Source organism: Chrysemys picta, chromosome 1 (genome assembly GCF_011386835.1).
Source record: "Chrysemys picta bellii isolate R12L10 chromosome 1, ASM1138683v2, whole genome shotgun sequence".
Lineage (NCBI taxonomy): Eukaryota > Metazoa > Chordata > Testudines > Emydidae > Chrysemys > Chrysemys picta.
The window spans coordinates 249090938-249116123 of record NC_088791.1 but is presented as its reverse complement, the minus strand read 5'-3'; the positions used below and the strand labels follow the sequence as shown (position 1 = coordinate 249116123).

The 25186-nt window shown below is 40.9% G+C and overlaps 1 protein-coding gene across 4 annotated transcripts in view; it reads left to right on the top strand.

The window, feature by feature from the left end:
* MYO16 (myosin XVI) overlaps positions 1-25186 on the top strand; it is a 568549-nt gene that overhangs the window by 97058 nt on the left and 446305 nt on the right. The window contains exon 1 of one of the 4 annotated variants that reach the window (XM_005304983.5): positions 9953-10342. The exons of the other annotated variants lie outside the window; for them this stretch is intronic. Coding sequence (XP_005305040.2) covers positions 10315-10342 — 28 coding nt within the window. The 5' untranslated portion in view covers positions 9953-10314. Of the gene's footprint in view, positions 1-9952; positions 10343-25186 lie in introns of those variants that run through there. 4 annotated transcript variants of the gene reach the window in all.

Sequence of the window (25186 nt, the reverse complement as noted above, 5' to 3'; positions counted from 1 at the left end):
CTATAAATATTTTTGACATATAATGCTACCCCTCCATCTTCTCTTCTGTTTCTGCTCTATACAAACTATTTTCATCTGTATTGACATTCCAGGTATGTGAATTATCCCACAAGGGTGACTAAATGCCAGTCACCATCCATTCAGTAGCATTTCTAGTTTCTTCTTGGGAGTTTCTCATGTTTTTGGTTTTTGTGTACAGGCCTTAAGAATGTGAATTATCTTCTTTGTTTCAGCACAACTCCCTCTACTGCCTTACTTTGTATATTGAAAGTACTCACTGGATTATTTGAGTTAATGCAAAATTATTTTTCTCCACTTTTCTTAGTTACTTTAAAGCCTGCCTAACAGGCCCCGCTATTTTTGAATCTAGATGTTGGAACATCTTCTGCTAAAGTGATTTCTGTCAGATTCAAACAGGATGTCATCATAAAATGTTTAAATGTTCTGTCAATCCCAAACCCTCTTTGCACCATTAGTATTTCCAGTATCAATCTTTTCCTTTCGTTGTTTGTGCTTAGCACAAGAAGTATCTCTGAAATTACCCCAGGTCCCTGAAGAGACTGATGATCATATCAAATCCTTCTTCACTTACTAAAACCTTTGCTGGGTTTTGAAATAATTGTTCCTGCTTTAATCACTTCCCATCTTAACAACCGCTAAAGTTTTTCCAAATCTCTACTCCCTATATTTCAGACTGCAGTGGTAATGCCATTCAGTAGCTCAGAGCAGGACAATATCATCCCTGTCTTCCATCACCATCACTGGCTTTCTGTCCATCTCCTAATCCAATTCATAACTTTTCTCCTGGCTTTCAAGACTTTCTAATAAAGCATAGAGAAAATAATAAATTGTTACAATCAGGCAGACACCACTGTGGGTCATGAAAATTAAGTTACAAAGTTTACAGGACAATGATGATAACATTCCATATCAAAATGCATGTCTGCACCTTTCTTCTGTCCCCTCATACTGTATTTCATAAAGGAAGAACAGCATTATATAGACTCCGAGAAGTCAGGTATCTTTTCTTGGTATAGGCCGCCATCTACATGGAAGATTTTGTTCTTTTCCCCCAATGCCCAGTAGTGTTGATGCCTGGTGTTTTGTTTCCAATAAGAGTTATTGTGGTATATCTGAACTCATTACTTTCAGTGTCCATCATCATAGACTCTTCCTGTACAAAAACCCTGCAAATCTTCTTGTTGGTGTCCTTATAGTTAACATCACAAGGAAAGCTGTATACATTCACTGATAACTAATTTCTTCAGGTAGAAGCAACATTTGTGGGCTGTGCCAAAGGCATGGCTAGAATCCTGGATCCATGCTACAGAGCTGGGAAGATGAGGTTTGTACAGCGGTGGCACTCACCTTCTTTCAGCCCCCAGGTCATGGGATATCCTGCTTCCATTTGATGTCTTCAGGTACTGTTGGCCTCGCTTTCCATGGCTTCCTCCTGTGCTCTTGTCTATTTGAGGACCTACCAGAGAGTGTCTCTGTGTCACCACTTCCCTTCTCCTTTAATCTAATAATTGTCATTGGAGATGTAGGAGGAATGTGACAGTGTAGTTTCCCCTATTAAGGGTGGTGGCATCTAGGGGTCAGTTCACACATCGCTGTCATGTTGCATGGCCCTTTCAGATTTTGGGAAGATTTCATACATGCAAAGACCTAAGAAACAAGAGATATTGGTAGAGGGGAAACGGTCTGGGAATAAGTAATGTATGGGAGAACATCAGTTAGTGTTTCCTTAAGGGTTCAGGACCAGGAACCCTGCAAAATGGGTGGTGCAGGGCTTCCTGCTCACCCAGTCAACTGGAAATGAGCTAGGAGAAGGGGACAAGCACATATGCCTCCTGCTTCATAACAAGGCAGACAGCAGCAGGAGAAGGCTGCCTGGTGAACTTCTGAGCCTGAGGAGTATTATGGGGTGTGGAAAGGGCCAGGTGAAGGAGAATCTGGCTAAAGTTCTGCAGCTGGCCTAAGTTACAACCCAGCTCCAAAGAGGGAAATTGGGGCACCTAGCTGAAGAGAGAGTGACTGTTTAAAGTGCAACCCCAGCTCCAGGAAGGGGATTGGGAGGACCTCCTGAACAGGAGCAAGAGAGCAGACTGGTACTCTTATATGGACCCAGAGTGGCTTTGAATTGGGGTGACTAACAAAGTGAGTTAAACTTTGTAGAAAGACTTAATAACTCAGACCCCAGGAAGGGGGTACATGTTTCAAACCAATCTAGTCTGGGTACTTGGTTGAAAAGACCTGAAGGGGTGATGGGCATAATGCACTTGCAGAGCCATGAGGGGCCACAACAGAGTATGCTGGAAGGCAGCACCTATCTCCCCCAAAAGGCAGAAAGGAGAGACACTTCTGCTGCTGCTATCATTGCAAGGCCAAGGACCAAAAGGAGACAATGCCCCATAAGCACTACACACTTGAATATTCTAGCTATTACACCAGATCCTGTCTGCTTCTCTACCTGGGGGCAGAAGCAAAAGCATTTTCCCACTTCTGTTTTCCTTTGGGGTCTCAGCCTTGGGAGAGAGGAGTGGAAGGAAGATCACCACATCATTGAATAAAGCAGTGTTATTGGTAAGACAGGAAGGGAGAGGAGTGGGTGAAGGGAGGCAGAGGGGAAGAAGAGAATTCCTCTTGGAAGTCTGGGGTTAGTAGAATCCAAACCTTCTGCTGGGCCATAGTAGCTAGCTTGTTTCCAATGCTTTCCAAGGGGTCCTGTTGAGTCAGTTTCATGTAACTCACATAAACCAAATCCTCAAGGATTTCATCAGACCTAGTTGAAAAACATTGCATAAAATATCATATGTGGTTTGTTTCTTCATCAGGTAGGCCATGCAATTAGAGACTGTCTGTGGAGTAATTCCTGGCAAGCGTCTATAGGTGGTGTGGCTCATCCACAGAACAGTTCTTCACTGGGGAGCTTAGTCCTGTTAAAGATTATCTGTGGTGTGGTCATCAATGGATAGATAGTGTGGCATAGGACTGATTTGCCTAGTGTCATTTGTCAAAACACATAAGCAATTTTCATTTTGTTGCCAGGTGAAGCAATGCAGCCTTATACAAATAAGTACAGTAACTCCCACTTAAAGTTGTCCTGGTTAACGTTGTTTCATTATTATGTTGCTGATCAATTAGGGAACATGCTCGTTTAAAGTTGTGCAATGCTCCCTTACAACGTTGTTTGGTAGCTGCCTGCTTTGTCCACTGCTTGCAGAAAGAGCAGCCCGTTGGAGCTAACTGGTGAGGGCTTGAATACCAGTGTGGCTCACCAGCCCCCCTATCAGCTCCCCGCTCAGCTCCCCACTCCCCTAGGTTCCCGTATGGCAGCCGCCCAGCAGGCTATCAATTTCTGGGCATTTCAGCTGTCCTTCCCCCCATTGCCATGTGCTGCTCCTGCCCTCTGCCTTGGAGCTGCTCCCGGGAGCCTTCTGCTTGCTGTGCAAGGGAGTGAGGGGGGAAGAGGGGTGCTAATGTCACGGTGTCCCCCTCCCACCGCTCCTTTACCCCATCAGAGCAGGGGTGGGACATGACAGAGCTCAGGAGGGGGGAGCTTGCTGGCAGCAGTTTCTGTCTCAACTTGCTGATCTACTTAAAAAGGCAATGTACTTAGAGTGGGGTCAGTTACTTAGAGGGGCAATAAGCTCTCTCTCTCACACACACTGTGTATATCTCTGTTTCTCTCTGCCATGCTGTCTCCCCTCCCTCCATTCCTGCTGTCTTGTGGAGTGTGAGGCTACATTAACAACAATATGTTAACCCTTGAGAGCTCAGCCGAGTGCTAGTTCATCATTTAGCAGTAAGGCATTCCCTGGGAAATATCCCACCCTCTTCTACCCTCTGACTTTACCACTTCAACGAAGCTTCACAATCATCATTGCTGTGTACAGTATCAAATTGTTTAAAACTTATACTGTGTATGTGGGTGTATATATATATAAAATCTAGTCTTTTGTCTGGCGAAAATTTTTTCCCTGGAACCTAACCCCTATTTACATTCATTCTTATGGGGAAATTGGATTCGCTTAACATTATTTCACTTAAAGTAGCATTTTTTCAGGAACTTAACTACAATGTTAAGCAAGGAGTTACTGTAATGCAATGCGATTGTAACATGTGAAGGAAAATATCAAGCTTTGTTGTGCTGATTGGAAATGGTGCAAACAGTAAACTTTGTCATGTTTCTAAAACAGCAGCTATGGTGTTTTCTCATTATTCAAACTGCTTTCAAATAGGTCTGCATATATCCATCAATTTTTACAATCCTACACAGTGTATAAAATACTCTAATGCTAAGAATATTGTAAGGTCAATTTTTTGTGACACTAGAAAACACTAAAAGAATAACAAAATATTTATACAGTACACTATATCAATGTTTTAGCACAACAATAGGTAACAAAACATCATTTTGGCCAATATTTTTGTTTATTACAGTATTGTATGAAATATTTCAAAGGTATTTTTTATAAGACAAGGAAGCTGTGACCCTGCAACTCCTCTCATGAAAGGAAGGGAGGAGATAAGAATTGTGCAAATCTGATACAACATCTGATTTTGCTGTAAAAGAGTTTATATCATAAGTCAAATGTCTGTGCTAGTTATGGCCAGTCATAACACATTTAAAAGATAAAGATAAAAGATTTTTAAAAAGTCTTCAGTGCCATTAGCAAAGCTTCACATGACATGGACTTTGCTCTCAACTAAGCAATCTTTTTTTCAGGAAGGTTAAACACAGTGAATAGGTTCTTAACATGAATCTTGTTTTCTACATTTGAGGTAGTTTTTCATCATTATAAGACATTATCTTTGAAAACTCATGGCAATCAGGGGAGGTCCCGGATGACTGGAAAAAGGCAAATATAGTGCCCATCTTTTAAAAAGGGAAGAAGGAGAGTCCGGGGAACTACAGACCAGTCAGCCTCACCTCAGACCCTGGAAAAATCATGGAGCAGGTCCTCAAGGAATCCATTTTGAAGTACTTGGAGGAGAGGAAAGTGATCAGGAACAGTCAGCATGGATTCACCAAGTGCAAGTCATGCCTGACCAACCTGATTGCCTTCTATGATGAGATAACTGGCTCTGTGGATATGGGGAAAGCGATGGATGTGATAAATCTTGATTTTAGCAAAGCTTTTGATACAGTCTCCCACAGTAATCTTGCCAGCAAGTTAAAAAAGTATGGACTGGATGAATGGACTGTAAGGTGGATAGAAAGCTGGCTAGATTGTCGGGCTCAACGGGTAGTGATCAACGGCTCGATGTCTAGCTGGCAGCTGGTATCAAGCAGAGTGCCCCACAGGTCTGTCCTGGGGCTGATTTTGTTCAACATCCTTCATTAATTATCTGGCTGATGGGATGGTTTGCACCCTCAGCAAGTTTGTGGATTACACTAAAATGGGGGAGGTGGGGGGAGAGAGAGATATGCTGGAGGGTAAGGATAGGGTCCAGAGTGACCTAGACCAATTGGAGGATTTGGCCAAAAGAAATTTGGTGAGGTTAAACAAAGACAAGTGCAGAGTCCTGTACTTAGGACGGAGGAATCCCATGCACTACTACAGGCTGGGGACCGACTGGCTAAGCGGCAGTTCTGCAGAAAAGGACCTGGGGATTACGGTGGATGAGAAGCTGGATATGAGTCAACAGTGTGCCCTTGTTGCCAAGAAGGCAAATGGCATATTGGACTGCATTAGTAGGAGCATTGCCAGACGATCGAGGAAAGTGATTATTCCCTCTATTCAGCACTGGTGAGGCCACATCTGGAGTATTGCATCCAGTTTTGGATCCCCAACTACAGAAAGGCTGTGGACAAATTGGAGAGAGTCCAGTGGAGGGCAACGAAAATTATTAGGGGGATGAGGCACATGACTTATGAGGAGAGGCTGAGGTAACTGGGGTTATTTAGTCTGCAGAAGAGAAGAGTGAGGGGGGATTTGATAGCAGCCTTCAACTACCTGAAGGGAGGTTCCAAAGAGGATGTAGCTAGGCTGTTCTCAGTGGTGGCAAATGACTGGACAAGGAGCAATGGTCTCAAATTGTAGTGGGGGAGATCTAGGTTGGATATTAGGAAACGCTATTTCACTAGGAGGGTGGTGAAACACTGGAATGGGTTACCTAGGGAGGTGGTGGAATCTCCATCCTTAGAGGTTTTTAAGGCCCGGCTTGACAAAGCCCTGGCTTGAATGATTTACCTGGAGTTGGTCCTGCATTCAGCTGGGAGTTGGACTAGATGACCTCTTGAGGTCTCTTCCATCCCTAATCTTCTATGATTCTGTGATTCTATGATTTTCATGAAACTGTCCAAAACAGCCCATTTGAACCTCCAAAACACTAGAAATCGGGTTTGATTTCAGTTCAGTATATGGTCCCAGTCCAGTAAAGCATATAAGCATGTGCTCAGCTTCAAGCATGTGACTAGTCCTGTTGAAATCAACATGTTCTTTAGGACTCTGCTGGATCAGGGCCTGTGTTTAGACACACTGTGTCAATATCCTTGAAAATTCAGAAACTGTAGTGTGCCAGTGCATTTAGGTTTGATCCATGTTTGCTGTGGTCATTCACATGGTAGATCTCTAACTGTTGTTCATGTTTTTCTCCCTGTATCCAGAATTCCCTTTTTTTCACTGCCTAACTTCAGTCTAGAAAAGAAAAACATCCAAGATGACCAATACACCACTTCCTTTGTTGACCAAATGAATAGTTTTGCAAACTCATTAGAATTATCACCTGAAATTTGCCAAGTTTCAAATGCCTGCAAAAATCCCATTGGTTCTTTCTTCACTGCGTCTGAAAAAATCCTAATTTTTTCTCTTTGCTTTAATATTTTAAATCCTTGTTTACGCCTGGGTCATTTTCCACCATGAGTACTGAAACTTCCTCTCTCCAGCTGCTCCAGTCTGCCTCTCTCCAATAGGGCTAACAGGAAAAAAAGAATTCTGTTTTGAGAAAATTTTTGAGACTTTGAAACATGTTTTCATTCTTCATCAGAACAAGACCTTTTGGAATATCTCAGAGAGAGAAGCCCCATAATAGGCTATAGCTCAGTAGTGAGGGCACTTGCCTGGGATGTCAGAGACCCAAAGGCATATCCTTGCTCTGCCTAATTCAGAACAAGGTCTTGAAACTGGGTCTGTGACATCCCAGACAAATCCAGAAATTCCATCCTGGACCTGAGAAACTTTTGTGATGAAAGTTCCCTCAGAAATGACATGCTTCTGTGAAAATGTTTGGTTTTGAAGGATCAGCATTTTCTGACTATACATATTTTGTTGAAAAATTACCTAGCAGCTTTACTCTCCTGTCTATCCAAAGTGATACAGCTAAAGTCATGTTTCATACTCTCCAACTGGACCATGTCACTTCCATTTTAAAAATTCCTGCACTGGGTTCCTTTGACCTTCTATCTCAATTTTAGCTTCCACTTCTCATCCTCAAGGCTCTTCACATCTCTACAAAGGTCTATAGCTCTGTTCTCATTTAGCCCCATTCCTCACCTCATTCCCTTCACTAGGCCATCGTGACTCCCACCTAACCACTCCTTTGGGATCCTTCTTTCTGCCAGGAGTGCAGGGGACTGGACTACAAAACCTCTCAAGGTTCCTTCCAGTCGTACGATTCTATGATTCTTTCACTCTCATTTTTGTGCTGTCTCCCAGACTGCCCTCACATTTATGCCAAAACTCCTCCTCGCCAGCAGTGTGGAAGGAATCAACCTCTCAATTTAAATTCTTCCTTATAACCCACTTCTTTCATAAAGCCAGTGATAACCATTCAATAAGCACCTAATACACTAAAAGCAAAACATAGGTATGTACTAAAATGGAAATATCATTTGTGGAGGGTAGTGCATGTTGTGTCTCTCTGTAAAAGGTAAGATTCTGCTTCCAGTTACTTTGATGTAAATCTGGAGTCATGCAGTTGTTTGCAGTGTGACTGAGTTCAGAATCTGCCCTGTACATTGTATTCTTTTTTAGGCAGAGACTGTACCTCCTTTTTTTAATTACAGCACCAAGTACACTGTCTATCCTTAGCAGTGCCCTTCCTATTTTTTTGGCTTGGCAAACACAATCTTTATGTAAACATGTTGGATTCACAAATGAACAAGATCCAATTAATATTTTTGCCACATTTGGGTCAAGCCATAATCTGATGTGTTTTCACAGCTGTAATTCTTCTGTGTCTCAAGACAAAGGCCTTTTTTTTTGGCACTGCTCCCATCCATCTTGCTGAAGGGTTTACACAGAATCTTACTGCTTTTAGTCAGTGTGGATTGGTAGAGGCATGATGCTATTATAAAAGACAATCTTTCTATTTGACCATAATACCATGGTTGAACCTATCAGGAATGTCACCACCAAAATCATTGCTGAAAGGGTTCTTTTGTCAGATTTGTTGCCATTTGCTCATGGACTATGACTAGAACTGACTCTTAAATAAGATAGCTATTTATTTTATAAACAGATATGGACCAAAAATGTCCAGGTACTGATTGAGAGTGATACTGGAAAATGAATTAATTTGATTCTTTTGGTCTACTGTTGAGTTTTAGGAGGAAAGATTTCACAATAATTCAATTTCTTTGTTGCTTTTGATTGGACTTATTTCCTTTGGTTATTCCTGTTATTATTTTTATTTTATTTTAAAGAAACATATTTTGGAAGCAAAGAAAGAACAGTAACTCATGGAAAGCAATTGTTATGCTGATCACACCTCAAAGCCGAGGTGCAATAGTTAGCCATTAGTCAGGAACTGAGTTTTCACCTAAGGGGCTTGCTAATTGATCACTGGATGTCTGAATATATATCAGTCCACCTCGTTAGAACTTTACAGGACAGCTAATAAAATCTGAATTGGTAATCATTGCTGATGAAGTGGATCTGCTCCCTGCTCTACTTATATGTTAAAAATGGCATGTGTGCATAAGACAAAGTAACAATATTTCAGACCAACAGTAATTCTATTTGTGACTAGCCAATCGGATTGACTTTGCAAGATGCTTGCTCAGTGAAATAATTATAATGGTGTGTTGCACAGAGGAAGCAAAACCATTGTCATCATCTTCAAGTACCTTGATATTTTCCAAGCATAATTTTCTTAAAATTCCTATTCAGCTAGTTGACATTTTAGTATAGGTTCTGCTGCTATATTAGTATTTGCCAAGTAGTAGTAGCCAGATCTCCATGTTTTGCTTTTAAAAGCAATGATGGAGTCTGAGTGTTTGTTTAAAATACAATGCAGGTCTGCCTTTTGTATGCCCTTAAACAACCCAGAACATGCAGGGTAATATATCAATATGCATCAACATGTTATTCAGAGGTCAGATATCTAGACATTAATTTGCACTTAATGACATTTATTGTATATTTATAGCTGATTGTATTTTATTAGACATTTTTCTTATCATTAGAATTTGAATGGTTAAAATATGATTAGAAAAACATATATTTGTTATGAGTTCAATATGTAAACCTTACAGTTCCTTTCTTCTGAATTCCAGTTCAGTCAGAAATAGTCCAATTATAAATACTGATGCAATTCACTACAGTCTTCAAAGAAGTGGCAAAATAAGAGCATGTTACAGAATACAAACACAAACATTTTTAATTTAAAACAAGCCCACAGACAAACTGGAGCGTCTGGAGGTGGCTGTGAGCTATGTCCTCATTTTCACCTTAGAACAAACTGACAAAATGATCTGTGTTGCTAAAAGGTTATTTTTGGTAACCTGTATCAATTTCCTATTCACATAGCAACTGGTGGCAACTAAAAATAATCCCATTTGAACACCAGCTAAGAATCTGGTCACATTTGGCTCACAGACAACATGCATAAATAAGGTTTAAGATCCCTTGTTCTGCTACTTCACTTGAGCTCACTCATCAAGCTTAGTTTCATCAAGCTGCCATTTGAAAGCTATTGAAAAGCCATTAACTGACAGGACTGTGAGAGCCGCAGTGCAGCAGCACACCTCAGTGCTGGAAGAATGTGGCTGCAAGTGCACGCCAATTAAATCTTACTATTCCTGGGGATGTGGGATTAGGAGCAGTGTCAATCAAGTGTGTTACAATAGCACGTGCAATAGTCATGGTTCAAGACACACAGAGGTTTATCTTAACTCCAGCAGCTGGGTGAGAATGACTTGGAAACCTCTACAAGATCTTGGAACAGAAGCTACATTAAATAATGTATTCTGAGGTAAACTGGATACCTGAGGAAAGGCTCTAAATAATGTATTTTGTAGGCATGACAGTTGTAGCAGAAGAGAATGCTGAAACCTGTAGGAAGACTACGGTCTGAGATGAAAGAATGTCTCATTACCATTTTATCAAGTGCTGTAAGTAACAAAATGGTTATTTTGATTTTATAATTGTCTCTATTTTGTTTTCTGAGGTGTCTGTATTTACTGCCTTTGCAAAAAGTATCAAGGCAGATACTGCATGATGCCAATTTGATAGTCATGGAAGGGAGTTGTTACCTTGCATGTGAATATATGCAGGCAGTGTATAATGTTGCTTCTTTCTCTTGTGTACTGAGAACTTCACTGTGTGACTCAGCTCTGATTTTAGAGCCCATATTATTAGCTTTCCAAACTTCTTTTATTTATATATTTAAACAGCCATTGAACAAAACACCCAAAGACAGGAAACATCTCAGACATAGGTCTGTGTCCTGGGTACCTTCAAGGACATCCCAGGACCTGTCTCTGGTCCCCAACAGGATTAATAAAAATGAAAATAAAACCATAATTAAAACACTCACATCATCTACTATACATCAATCCTTTGTGTCCCCCACTAGTATTTAGATCTGCAAAATGCAACCATTCTCTGGGAAAGACTCAAAAAATAAACTTTTACCCTTGAATCATGCATGCTGCAGCTCTAAAAGACTCTGATTAGGATCTAAGTGTATTGGTTCAGTGCAGAGAAATTTCTTATCATCTCTGTTTGGTATCTTTAAAAAGGGTGTGCTTTTTCATAGTTGCATGTTTGATAGTATTTTCTGAGCTAATTAATTTCTTTAAAAAAAATCCAGTGTGTGACTGGAAATAATAGATGTCACAGCAGACTAAGAAATTATCATTTTACGTTTTGTTCCAAGCAACCATAATTGCTTTGCTGGCTGTGGATATTTTCCATTGAAGGACTTTGAAAACTTCAGACTTCTTCTAGTATTAATGTCACTGTCTTGTAATGACAAATGGGACATTGCTGAAAGAGGTTTTCTCCCTGGATTATGGTCTTTGTTGACACAAGTGCACTGAAGGCCATTCCTGGAACTATTTTTAAAATAGTGTATTATTGTTAAGAAATGAAGAATGAGATTCTTCAGTGTCCTTGTCATGGAATTAAGGTACCTTGAAACTATCTTTTGTATCTCAAGGAGATATTAAATATTAGGTCTCCTCTCATGTGGATTCAGTGGCATTTAATCTGTAATGAAATTATAACCTATAATGACATGTATGGACTATATCACTATAGAAGAATTCTGAAAATAGACTTCTAGGTTCTGTAACCAATAGAAGTCAAAGAAGACAATAGGGTTTTATAGCAGTAAGGAGGCAAATGATGGATTCTTGGAAGCTTAGGTGTACTAGGGAGACAGCAATGAAGCACTAGAAAATACGGCGGGGGGGATGTTTAACAGTAGTGTTTATTTTCTATTATTTTGCTGCATTAATCAACTCTCTCTTACTAAATCTGTATTATACTACATACAATGTTTTTAATTTTCCTTTTAAATGTTTGACTTTTGAAAGTGATGGGTGCTGCCTGGAGCCAGTCATGATGCCTTTTACTGCATCAGCTTCTCCACATAGCTTTAGCAATGCACTTTCATCTCTGCCTGCAACTGGGGAGGAGGAGACAAATGTAATGACTCTTCACTCTGCAGCCTAATACCTCAAATTATATTGCTGGGGGGGAGGGTGTTTGGGGAGGGGAGTTTTTGGGGAGGCTAGGAGACAATTGGGACCAGAGCACAGGTATGGGCTTGGGGTAGAGGAGAGGACAGGGTGGCAGTACTGACGATGCAATGATTCTCAGGTCTTGGGAAAGCACCCTAACCAATCAGTGGTTAGAATCTGACTTTGCCCTCTGTGACTTATGTGTTTTATCCATCATGCTGCTGGTTTCTGTGTGAGAGAGAACTAGACAGAATGTGTTTGTACAGAGCTCATTCTGAGTTTCTGTAGGGATTGGGAAAAGGGGAAATGTTTAAAAAAATGAAAATTAGAGATACAGATAAGCCAACACATTAGCAACTGCTCGTGCTGTTTGTTTGGCTTTGGCATTTTTGTAGTTTATATTTCTGAACTAAATGCCATGAGCCACTGCAAACTGAGAGGTGGAAGGAAGAGAGGAGGAGGGCAAATGCTGTTCTGTTCTTACTGGACAGATGCAGTACCATTAGTGGTTTTTACTGGCTATTCCTACATTCATTAAATGCACTGTTGTCAGTGGGAGACTGAAAATGAGAGGTAATCCATGATTTCATCCAAACACACATTACATGGGCCATTCACTCCACCACTATGTCTCTGCATTTTGCCCAGATTGTGCCCAGGTCTGCCAATGCTGATGCCTGCTACTGCAGTTCCTGGTGCTTAATTGCTGTCTGCCATCATGCTGTTTTCAGATAAACTGTCATGAGCCCCCACTTCCATAGGGTAGGGAGCACATAGCCAATATGTTAAATAAAATTCACACAAGCACCAACAAAAGCAAAATGAAAAAAAAAGACACCCTAAGTCCCAAACCCATTATTCCTTTCTGCCTGCTTGAACAGCTCATGCTGCCACTACTATTGACCTTCTGATTTTGTAGCCAAATACCTTTGCTGCTTAGAGCTGTCACTGTTCATGCTGACAGTTGCTATACCATCTTCTGCTTGGCTATCTGCTATTATGAGCCACATTCCATCCCTGGCAGAGAGAACAGTGTTAGAGAGGAAATACTACATGCCTTCTGCTGTGTGCCATTCTTCTCTCATGCTGAATAGTATGACCTACAACTGTATGAATTAATGTAATTTTGTAAATTATGCAGCATCTTGCTTCTACACTCTCTCAAATATCATAGTTCTGACACAAATCTCATAATATACATTGAACTTTGTTTCCTAAATACCAGTGAAGTCAATGGAGCTATGTTGATTTACACCAGCTAAGGGTCTGGCTCAAATCAATATATGCAAATATTATGTCCAGCAGATATGAATATCAGAACCCAGTCACACCCTTACTGCAACATCACTGTTGTTCTAATAGTTCATCTTACTTAAGTATGCGTGTGCAAGAGAGAGAGGCTTTCATTCATGCAGAATCATGTCAGGAACTAGGAAGAGAACATGTAATTCATTTTTACTGGTGACAAGTCAGGATTTGAACCCAGCTTTCCAAAGGTGCAAAGTTAGTGCAGTAACTGCCTCTGATATAGCCCCCAATTGCTACATACTATCTGAAAAGGTGGAAAGAAGCTTCAGCTGGAGAAAAGTAATTACAGGAATTTACATGTTATAAGAGATTTTGTCTTTAAATTTGTAAAAAAAAAAATCTCATAATTTGGTGTTTCCCTTCTCAGATAAAATAAGTATTAGCTTTGACTCCAGTGTACACTGCTGGGAACCTTAACTGTATATTTTTATGTGTTAAAAAGTTAAGTGTGACAGGTTATGTCTACACTACATCATTTACAGAGATGCAGCTGGAGTGCTTCTGGTGAAGCTGCTCTCAGTCGATGGGAGAGAGCTCTCCTGTTGGTTTAATAACTCCTGCCTCCATGAGAGGTGGTAGCTATGTCAGCGGGAGAAGCCACGTGGGAAGGCTGTGGAAGGTGAGATGGTCTCTGAAATAGTCCTTAGTCCAAGAAATTCTTTGTGGATTAAGATCAGGACCTTGAATTCGGTTCTATAGTGAATGGGGAGCCAGTGCAGTTTGTGAAGCACAGGTGTGAGATGTTCCTGCAGGGCCGGCTCCAGGCACCAGCCGAGCAAGCTGGTGCTTGGGGTGGCAGCTTGTAGGAGGCGGCATTCCGCCCAATCCTAGGGCGGCATGGGCGCTTTTGTGTGTGTGTGTGTGTGTTGTTACGCTCCGGCCTCCCTGAAGGGGGCGGCAGCGTGGAGGACGGGAGCGCCCTGCAGTAAGCCCAGCAGGGCAGCCCACGAGCTGACCGGAGCGGCGCAGAGCCCCGCTGAAGCCCTGGCCACCCTCCTTCTCTCTCTCTCCCTCCCCCTGCACCCTGGCTCCGGCCACCCTGGGTTTTGGGGTTTTTTTTTGTTTTTTTTTGTTTTTTTTCCTTGGGGCGGCCAAAAAGCCAGAGCCGGCCCTGGTTCCTGTCAGCTGTTGTTGCTTAGGAGGTGTGCTGCTACATGTGGCAACAACTTCAGCCTTTTTTGTGGTGGTTCCATTCAGTAGAGCGAGTTGTAATCTCTTAATTTGAGTAAGTACAAAGTGTGACTCTTGATAGATTGATTTGAAAAGGAAGAGTGTGGCTTCCCGGTTAGTCTAAAATGGAAGAAGGAATTCCTAACCACCAATCTGTGTGTCCAGGAGCAGCGATGACCAAAGGCTTCACTCTGTGCTGACAATCTGTGATCTAATGTCCTTGATCACCTGTGAGGTTAAATAAGTGGCAAATTCTTCAGTTTTTTTCCCCCTGTTCCTATTATTGTGATTTCTCTCTTTCCAGGGTTGAGCCAGAGCCAGAGCCAATTTTCATGGGGGGAGGGATAGCTCAGTGGTTTGAGCATTGGCCTGCTAAATTCAGGGTTATGAGTTCAATCCTTGAGGGGGCCACTTAGGGGTCTGGGGCAAAATCAGTACTTGGTCCTGCTAGTGAAGGCACGGGGCTGGACTTGATGACCTTTCAGGGTCCCTTCTTGTTCTATGAGATAGGTATATCTCCATATATTATTCATTTACTCCATTATATCTGATGTGCCACAAAAATGACATGTTCTACATTATACACACCACTGATAGGGAAACAGAGGACATGGAAATAAAATGACTTGTCCAAAGTCATACTGCTGGTCAATGGCAGATCTGTGAATAGAAGCAAGGTCTCCTGGCTATTAGACTAGGGCTTTACCCACTAGACCACTCTTCACTGTAGCTTACAATATCATTATGGCGCCAGCTAACTATAATGTCACAGTTTATTCCACAATAAAAGAGCTAAGTCATGTATACAGTATGGATGTAGGGAAAATGTATTTTTCCTAGTACATGCTTGTGACAGAGTGACCTTTGGAATAAGGTTATGAGTATTATTGAAATGAGATGGTTAGCAAAACTAAGAGAAACTGTCAGCTGCTGCTGAGATTAGGAGAGGTGGAAGGGGATTCCTCTCTGGGGTGGGGGGGTCCAATAAGAAAATTGAGACAGATTCACTGTGCGTAGGTTACCACCGTGTGTGTGTGTGTGTGTGTGTGTGTGTGTGTGTGTGTGCACTCTTGTAAAGGCACTGGAAAAGAAAGAAAAGACTCAGCTTCCATTTAAAAATAAGGCAAATTTCTAGACCTTACGGATGGAGAGGAAAATTTGAAGATATGAACTGAGCACACCCTAAAGGATCAGAAACCAGATGACCAATAAAATGAACCCCAAAGTTCTTGTTTAAAAACAATCGTGATTTTGGGGGATCTGACTCACAATGTTTGAATCTTCATCTTCACAATACTGGAATAAGCTATTAATTGCAAATTATTTGTTCACATTGACCACCAATTATGGTGAGGGTAGGAAGGCTGAGGAAATACTGGCTGTTTCATATTTATATTAAAAAAAAAAACCTGCTGGGTGTCGAGCTAATGCTCTGGGCATTTCATAAATGAAAAACATTGAAAAGAGATAACAATACAACACATCTCATCCCACCTTGACAACTAAAGTTTATAAGAAGTGAAAACAGTAGTTTAAAAGAGGGGAAAGCTTTAGCCAGTACTAGCATTATGGTAGCATTGTGGGTATCTGATTGAATGACGCAAGACCATGTTGTTTTAAATTGAACAGAGTCAAACACACAAGTTCCTCTATTCCCTAGCCCAGGCTACAGGCAGAACTACACCCACTAACCGCTTTCTCCCTCTAATCCCAGCACTTCTGCAACCCAACTAGGTGTAGGTATACAAGGGAAACTAATTGCAGTGCTGCCCATTCTCACAATTTTATCATGACTCTCACAATGTTGGGTGATTTTTCCAGCTCTTGGATTTATATGACTATGAGAGAATCTCAGCTTTCCCTTTTTTTCAGAAAGGAAATTTCTAGCCTTCATGATTGGGGTCATATTTTCTACCTTTTTTCCCCATCAGAAATAAAAGGAATCTCAAATTTAATACTTTGAAGAGGGTGCTAACTCAGGATTTTTTTAATGCTTTAGTTTGGCAATACTACCATTATGATACTTGCACTTCTACAAATCTTCAGATGAAAAGTTTTATAGAAGTGTGGAGCACCCAGCAGCTACCACTGGCTTCCATGGGAGCTGCTGGGTGTGCAGTGCTTTTGAAAATGTGAATGCTTATTCAGATGAATAAATGTGAATTAGGACACATATTTGAAAGTGTGTGTGTGTGAGAGAGAGAGAGACAGAGACAGAGACACAGAGAGAATATGACTGTATGTATAACACTTTCTGCCTACAATTGCAATTCATTGCTTAGAAAAGCATTTGCAGATTTTAAAGAGAAGATATTTATTACATTTTTATTAGGCTAAATACAGCACGGAATAAAAAGTAAGGGACGCAATTTCCACTAGTTGGACATTTGAGGATCACAGGATTTCAAACTTCATACTGAAATAAGAATAGGTTTTATGTGTAACATTTGCCATGCAAACTACAATCATGCCCAGAATAGATTTATATTCTATCATTGTCATTTTGTAGTCCCATTGTAAAATCTAAAATGTGCATGAGACATCAGCGTTTTTTGTGAAAGATTATACCAGGTACTTTTAATATGCTTAAAATCCCATAAACCTCACATTTCTTGGTATTCAGGCTACTTATATCTTCCTTGCAGGGTAGAGATTCTGTAGACAGCAAAGAGATATGACTATCCAGAAGATAAAATGAAAGACAATTGTAAAGGTCAAAGTAACATACTTTCTCACCATATTGCACAGCATGCATGAAACATTAAGATTCTGATATCACATTTTTGAGGCAAAGATTATGGCAAGAACAGAAAATGGCATAGCGTATCTCCATGCTTCTGGATGTGAAATGGTACAAACGTAACCCATTTTTATTACAATGTTAAATCAAGTTTCAGGGTTTATTTTTTGCATACCTAAAATAAGGCACTGATCAATCCTGTTTTTCCCAAATCTGTCAACTGAAATCTGTAACTGCGACCTGCCATTACACAGTAGATCTGCTTTAAAATCAGAGGAGAATTAGCTATACATTTAGAAAGTAAACAATAGTATAAAAAACAAGTCATGTGGTATGACTCCAGATATGTAAGACAACTCATACAGTGAAAAAGATAATCTAGTTTGATTCCAAAGAAAATAGCATTTGTGTCTATTCTGAACAAGGCAGGTTTAGTTTGGTCAGAAACAAAATAAATGGCCATCCTGATTGATGTTTTATGATTACACACATACCTATAAAAGACCACTGTCAAAGTTGATAGCTTCCATATTTGGTCATCCCATAAAACTCATTTTCCAAATATTAAAATAAGCCCCTCCAAAGAAAATCTGTTACTGTATTAAAATTCCAGCTGCTTGGCATGACAATGGAAAAGACAGACTGTTTGGTCTGTTGTGATTTGCAGATGTGCAAGTTTGGCCATCACATCCCTGCTGTCTGCCAGTTCCATTCTTGCATGGTGGCAGGGGTCTACATCTGACAAGATTCCTGCTCTGTAAGGTGATCCAGTGAGATGGAATTTGTCAGTTTTAATCTCTTCCTGTCTTACAAGAATGGAACTGGCAGGAAATGCGGACAGGATGGCACAGCACACAAGCATAGGGTTTATTGTTGGGTTCCTCAGTCGAGGGGCTGGGATGTGAAGATTTCTGCCATCCTAGAATGTGTGAGTTTTCTACCATCAGAGAACACTTTAAAACAGAAACTGTGTTTTAGACAGATGCTAAATGTTGGGCTTGATAATCTTGCCAGAGATCCTATTAACCTGTCTTTTTGTGCAGTGTTACTTTGCATAAGATCTAAGGTTCAGGTTATGTTAATTTATTTGGCTGTAGACAGATAATGAATTTTAGGCAACATCTGATATTGTGAGCAGGATCAATTTTCTCTGCTATTGTTTTTTTGGTAGCTTTGAGGAATCATCTGTACATTGGCTATTTACTTGCACAATGAAGGAAATAGGAGTTTCTTGTAGATCAACACTGATCCGGTTGCTTGGCTGCGTGCCTTTTTTCAATATACCTTGTTCAATGAGGAACTTCAATTTTTTGGCTTCTTCTCTTTTTCTCAGCTAGTTCACATGGCTGTTGCTGTTACGTCCTGAATTCCTTGTGTATTGTTATATATCACTATGAACTGTTATATAGAGATCATCTGTGTCCACTGTAAAGAGGCTCATTTCCTCTCATGCTAGAGAATCTTATGCCCATTGGCACAAACACAAGTTTGGGAAGGAGGACTGGGGAGATGGTTTTAAGCCATTTTTGTATCCTCTATTATCAGGGTATCTGGAAGCCTGCCCAACCTCGTGATTTAAGTTAGAGCAGCTTAAAGGTTACTATAACCTACAATCATTCATAAAAACCCAAGGGGCAGCTGAGAATAGCCAGACCACTTTGCACTCCAGCCAAATCCCAAACATCCTCTAATCTTTACAACTAATATGTACCCTTACAATGCGAGCAAGTATTGAGAAGAGAGTAGAGCTCTTCCTCCTATTGAGTGACAAGTGGAGAATTTCCTTATGCCAGGGGTATTCCCCAGGGGCCAGCTCCATCTGCTGTATGGTGGCATTAAAGAGCCACAGCAGATAAGAACCAGGTTCAGCGAATCTAGACTCTGAAAATGAGGAGGTCATTTTGCCCTTTAACCCACCAGCCCATCATTTCCTAGTGTACCTTTATTAATATTTTTATCCAATCTTCTTTTAAATGTGCCAAGCAAAGAGGCTTTCACACCTTCCCATGAGAGATTATTCAACAGGCTAAGAAATCTCACTCTGTGGAGTTCTTTTTCTTGACTCAGCTTAAAATTTTGCTCCATTAAATTGCACCCATTATGCCTAACTCTACTCATTTTCATTATGGTAAATGACTTCTCTCCCTCTTTGCTGTTCACACTCTTCAAATGTCTGTTATCTTGACCCTCCTTAGCTAACACTTACTGAAACTATACATCTTTAATTCTTTTAAACTTTTCTTCATAAATCAGTTCTGCAGGCCATATAACCCTTTGTGCTGTTCTCTTTGAACTGCCTCCAGTTTAATACTGCTACCTAGAACTGAATACTATATCAAAGATAAGTCTTAGGCCTTGTCTACACTACCGGGGTAAGTTGACCTAAATAACGTAGCTGGAGTCGACATAGCTTAGGCTGACTTACTGCAATGTCTACACTGCGCTGCATTGATGGGAGACGCTCTCCCGTTGACTTACCTTACTCTTCTTGTTCCAGTGGAGTACCGGAGTTGACCAGAGAGTGCTCTGCAGTCGATTTAGTGGGTCTTCACTAGACCCATTAAATCGAAACCCGCTGCATCAATCGCAGCAGTGTCAATCCCCCATAAGAGTAGACATGGCCTTAGATATGCACGTAGCTGGAGTTGAATAACTTAGGTTGGTCCCTAAATGCATAACCTTACACTTTGCACTATTAAATTTCATCCCATTTTTAATACTCCAGTTTACAAGGTCATCCAGATCTTCTTGTATGATATTCCGGTCCTCCTCTGTATTGGCAATACCCGCCAACTTTTTGTCATCTGCAAATTTTATTGGCATACTCTCACTTTTTGTGCCAAGGTCAGTAATACAAATGTTAAATAAGATTGGTCCTAAGGACAATCCCTGAGGATCTCCACTAATAGCCTCCCTCAGCCTGACAGTTCACCTTTCAGTATGACCCATTGTAGTCTCCCTTTTAATTGGTTCCTTATCCAGCTTTCAATTCTCATATTAATCCCCATCTTCTTCAATGTAACTGATAATGGGAAATTATGCCAAATGCCTTACTGAAATCCAGGTAGATTAGATCTACTGCATTTCCTTTGTCTAAAAAATCAGTTGCCTTCTCAAAGAAGGAGATTAGGTTGGTCTGGCTCAAACTACCATATAAAACCATGTTGTATTTTATCCCATATTGCCATTCACGTCTATGTCCTTAACTACTTTCTCTTTCAAAAGTTGTTCCAAGACCTTACATACAACTGAGGTCAAACTAATCGGCCTGTAGTTTCCTGGATCACTGTTTTCCCTGTTCTTAAAAATAGGAACTGTATTAGCAATTCTCCAGTCATAGGGTACAACCCCAAGTTTACAAATTCATTAAAAATCTTTGATACTGGACTTGCAATTTCATGTGCCAATTCTTTTAATATTCTTGGATGAAGATTATCCAGGCCCCCAGTTTAGTCCCATTAAGTTGTTTGGGTTTGACTTCCACCTCTGATGTGGTAATTTCTACTTCCATATCCTCATTGCCATTAGCCACCCTGCCACTCCTCCTAACCTTTTTGTTAGCCTCATTAAAAACTGAGGCAAAGTATTTATTTAGGTGTTTGGACATACCTAGATTATCTTTAATCTCAACCCCATTCTCAGTGCTTAGCAGTCCCATTTCTTCTTTGTTTGTTTTCTTCTTATTGTAACCCTTCTGCCAGGTGGAGCCAGCAGCAACCAGGGCCTGGTTCAATATCTAGGGATTCCTTTCCATCAATACAACACAAAACTGTCTTGAGCCCCCACCCAAAAACCTGGGAAAATTACACAGCACCCCAGGATGCCTCTGAGAGGCAATACTTCCCCACTTGCAAGCACAGAGTCTGTGTAGAAAAGAAACTTTTAATAAAAGGAAGGAAGTAACTTGGCGTTAATTTGGGAAAACACCACAAACAGGGTTCATAAACATAAACTGTGAGCAAAAGACCCACCCCCAAGTATGTTGGCCAGTGTACTTTCCCCCTCAGGTTTTTAAGTCCAGCAACCCAAAAGTCCCTTTAGTGTGCCCGTCCCTTCTCTGCACCCCACTCATAGTTACTGTCCTTGGTCAGTGCAGACCCAGAGTTCAGAGGTGCATCTGCAGAGTTCACCTCCCACCCTGGGTGGAGGGGGAAGGGGGAAAGAGGCACCTTACTCGCTCCACTGCTCGGGCACTTGTCGCCACCCCTCTCTGCCAGCCATTTGCTGGCCGCTTGCCACCAGTTGACTGTCAGTCACTTTCTGCTGCCACCTGCCTCTCTCTTGTGCCACCTGCCACCTGCCTCTCTCTGCTGCCACCTGCCTTTCTCTGCACATCAGTCTTAGTAATTTTCAGCTCTTAGCAGGCAGGGCAAGAAACATAGTCCTACCACAACCGATTTACGCTCAGATTGAGCATTTAAAATAGTAAAGAGGTTCCTAATGAAGCCTATTTAGCTCTTGCTTTGAACAGTGTGTGTGGGGGGGAAGGGACAAGTTAAACCAGTCCAGGGAGAACCCTTTGGGGGGAGTCCACAGCTCCTGGCTGGGACACCTGTCCCCACCCTTCTTACTTTCACAAGGCTCTGGCATTCGAGTCCCTGGCTTAACAAGGTCCTTTCAGCTGAGGGTGATGCCCTCATTAGGGACAGTTTAAGCACAGTTCCGCTTCCCTGTATTCATACAATAATGAAAACAACATTGAAACAGCACTTCACTACCCCTGCATTCAGTACTAAAGTGATTTGTAACCCAGCACCAGCCAAGGTTGATCACTTTGAGCAACACTGCTCTATTTGCTAGATATCTAGACAGAGCAGGTGTGTTCATGTAAATACAGTTTGCTCCTAAAGCCTCCCAGCTAACTGTCAGGGGAATTCATTCAGACACTGCTTACGTCATTTATATGGCTATCAAACTTTTTACTATCGGTTTTAATTCTCTTTGCAAGGTCCAACTCTGCTTGGCTTTTGGCAGTTTTCACTTCATCCCTACACTTTCTGACCTCCAAGAGGTAGCTGTCTTTGCTGATCCCTCCCATTTTCCATTCCTTGTAGGCTTTCTTCTTTCTCTTAATGATCTGTTTGAGATGCTTGCTTATCCAGCTTGGTCTGCAACCCTTCCCTATGAATTTTTTCCCCTTACTTGGGATGCAGACTTCAGATAGCTTCTGAAACTTTGACTTAAAATAATTCCAAGCCACTGCCACATTCAGATCCTGGAGTTCTTTGGTCCAGTCCACTTCCCTAACTAATTCTCTTAATTTTTTTTAAGTTAGCTCTTCTGAAATGAAGGACCCTAATTGCAGATCTATTTTTGTTTATCCTTCCATTTAATTTAAACTGAATTAGCTCATGGTCACTGAAACCAAGGTTGTCCTCTACAACCAGTTCTCCTATGAGGTTCTCACTACGCATCAATACCAAATCTAAAATGGCATCACCTCTTGTTGGATCAGTAACTAGTTGGTGAAGAAATTTGTCAACTATCACATTCAGGAAAATATGGGCCCTACTATTATTAGTAGCACTTGTCCTCTAATCTGGGAAGTTAACGTATCCCATAATCACAGAATTCCCATTAGTATTTATTTAATTAAAAACATTAAAGAGATCTCTGTCCATATCCTGATATCCCAGTGTGGGTAGCACACTCCAAGTACTATGTCAGGGGAATCTCTAGTACCGTATCTTTCTTCCCTAAAGTGATTTTGGCCCAAACAGACTCTATCTTATCCATTCTGTGCATCAGACTTGCGTATTAGAACTGTCATAGAATTTTTGCCTATGTCTACTGTACTGTTAACTAGATTTTTGCATTTATACTGGTCTTACTTTGCAACAATCTCTCTAAAAGATTAGATTGCATATAGAACCATAATCCATTTGCCACAGGGTTTCCTTCCTGGATGCTTGCCAGTCCTCATGTTCAGAATTAGAAACCACAGTTTTCCTTTTGGTTTTCTTTGCTCTTATGTGATGTGTGATACTGAAAATCTTCTTTGTCTTCAACCATATGTGCCTTATTTTGTGTCTTGCGGGCTTTTGTAAAAAAAGAAAAAAAGTTTATTTTTTCATCCTCCTTACATTTTCTGCAGCTCTTTCCATGTGCTGGGCACTTCCCTTGATCCCTACCATGCTTGCTGTCTTAGTGGCATCTGAGAAGCTCTATGATGAAATGCCTCTGTGCTCGTTTTGATCTTGCCTGTTTGCTCTGTTTTTTCTTTACTAGGAAACAGGTACTGTTTCTGCCTCTTGCTGGACAGCATTTTCCCTTCTTGATTCACCTTTTACAATTTCCTTACTTTAGTGTGGGTTCACTCAGCATCTTAGCCGGGCAACATTATTTTTGGTTCCCATCACAGTGCACTTGTATATTAATTCATCCTTCAAAGTTACAAATTCACCCTGGTAGCCACTATCTCCGTGTTTTAGCCTGGTTACAAATGTGAGTTCTGATGTCTTCAGCCTGTGTTACAAACCATTCATATGTTAACATTCTGAAATGCCTGGGAATATTTCTGCAGTGCATGAGGGAATCTGTTTTTCTACATCTGACAGCGTGCATTATGAATGAATGTGTTAAGTCTTTTCCATTTACTGAATGTTAGGAATATTCCATATATTCAGTTTAGTTGCAACTTCATATTTTTCCCAGTGTGACCAACATGAAAAAAAAAGACCAGAGAGCTAGCTGATAACTCCGTAGGTTAAAAGTAGAAACTTCCTAGCAGTCACTTTCCCCCCTTTTTTCTTATCCTTTAAGATTTCTTACCGCAAGCTCAGACCCTCTGTGCTTCCACTGGAACTTCAGGCTTCAAGCTTCTTAATTTTTATTTGCTGTTGAGCTAATTATTTTTAGAGGTTTTTAAAATATTAAAATCCAGCCAGAGCTTCCAAAACCACGTTTCAGCGGAGGGTTTGAAAGTCATAGCAAATGTTAATGTGCTAATCTAACAAATTATGCATGTAATGTCCACTAGTTACCTCCTAGAATCCAGTTTACTCTTGTGACATGGAGCACTTGCCCAAGAGTAACTGAAGAAAGCTGTAAAAGGTGAAAACCTACCTCAAAGATGTCAGCTCACTTTCTTTCTTCTAACCATTTTTTTTTTCAACCAACATTTTGAAAAAAGTGAGGAGAAAAATTAAAACTGCCTGGTAGCACGGTTAATGCAGTTCACCTGACCGTTATTTTCTGATCAAATAACTTGAAGTCATCATACCCTGAACACTCTGACAGCATTAATGTTTAATTATGAATGTACTGTTCTTTTTAAAATTCTGTATCTCTTTTAGGCACAAACATCTTTTCCTTTTGAGATCATCTAGGTTTTTCTTCTTTATTAGTTTTTCTCTGCCTGCCTGTTTGTCTGTTAGGGTGACCAGATAGCAAATGTGAAAAATCGGAAACGGGGGGCAGTAATAGGTTGTCTACATAAGACAAAGCCCCTAATATCAGGACATCTGGTCACTGTATTGTCTATTGATATACCATGCTTACCACTGGTATCTGAGCACTGTAAATACAGATATAAATCCAGCAAGAAGGGATGGTGGTGGGTTTTTTTTTTGTGTGTCATTTAGATACCTGTCCAATGGGAATTAGATTAATGCCCATTAAACTCTCCTCATGTACTTTAGCCGATAATTACTCCTAAAATTCCCTCTTCTCTGGGTGAAATTTATTGACCTGCAGTACAGTACACTACACCACTTTAATCTCACTGATGGGGGAGAGGGGCAGGCACAGAGGTGGTACGGCTGTGCTGCAGGGCCCTCACTGCTTTTGCTTGTTGTATAGGGCTGTGTCTATTCTGCACCCTACACCTGTTAAAGTTTGAGCCCAAGCCTCTCTTCCATCCACATACACATCATTCTGACTTGAGTCAGGAAGTCCTCAGGATCCCAGTCCTAGGAGCCTGCTGGGGGATAGGTTAGAGCCTGAGTCCTGCTGTGACTTGGGTCCAAGCCCTATCATTTTGCAGTGTGGATGGAGGTCAAGGTGCAGACCTGAGTCAAAAGGTCTGTGTAGTGAAGTATGGACACGTTAGC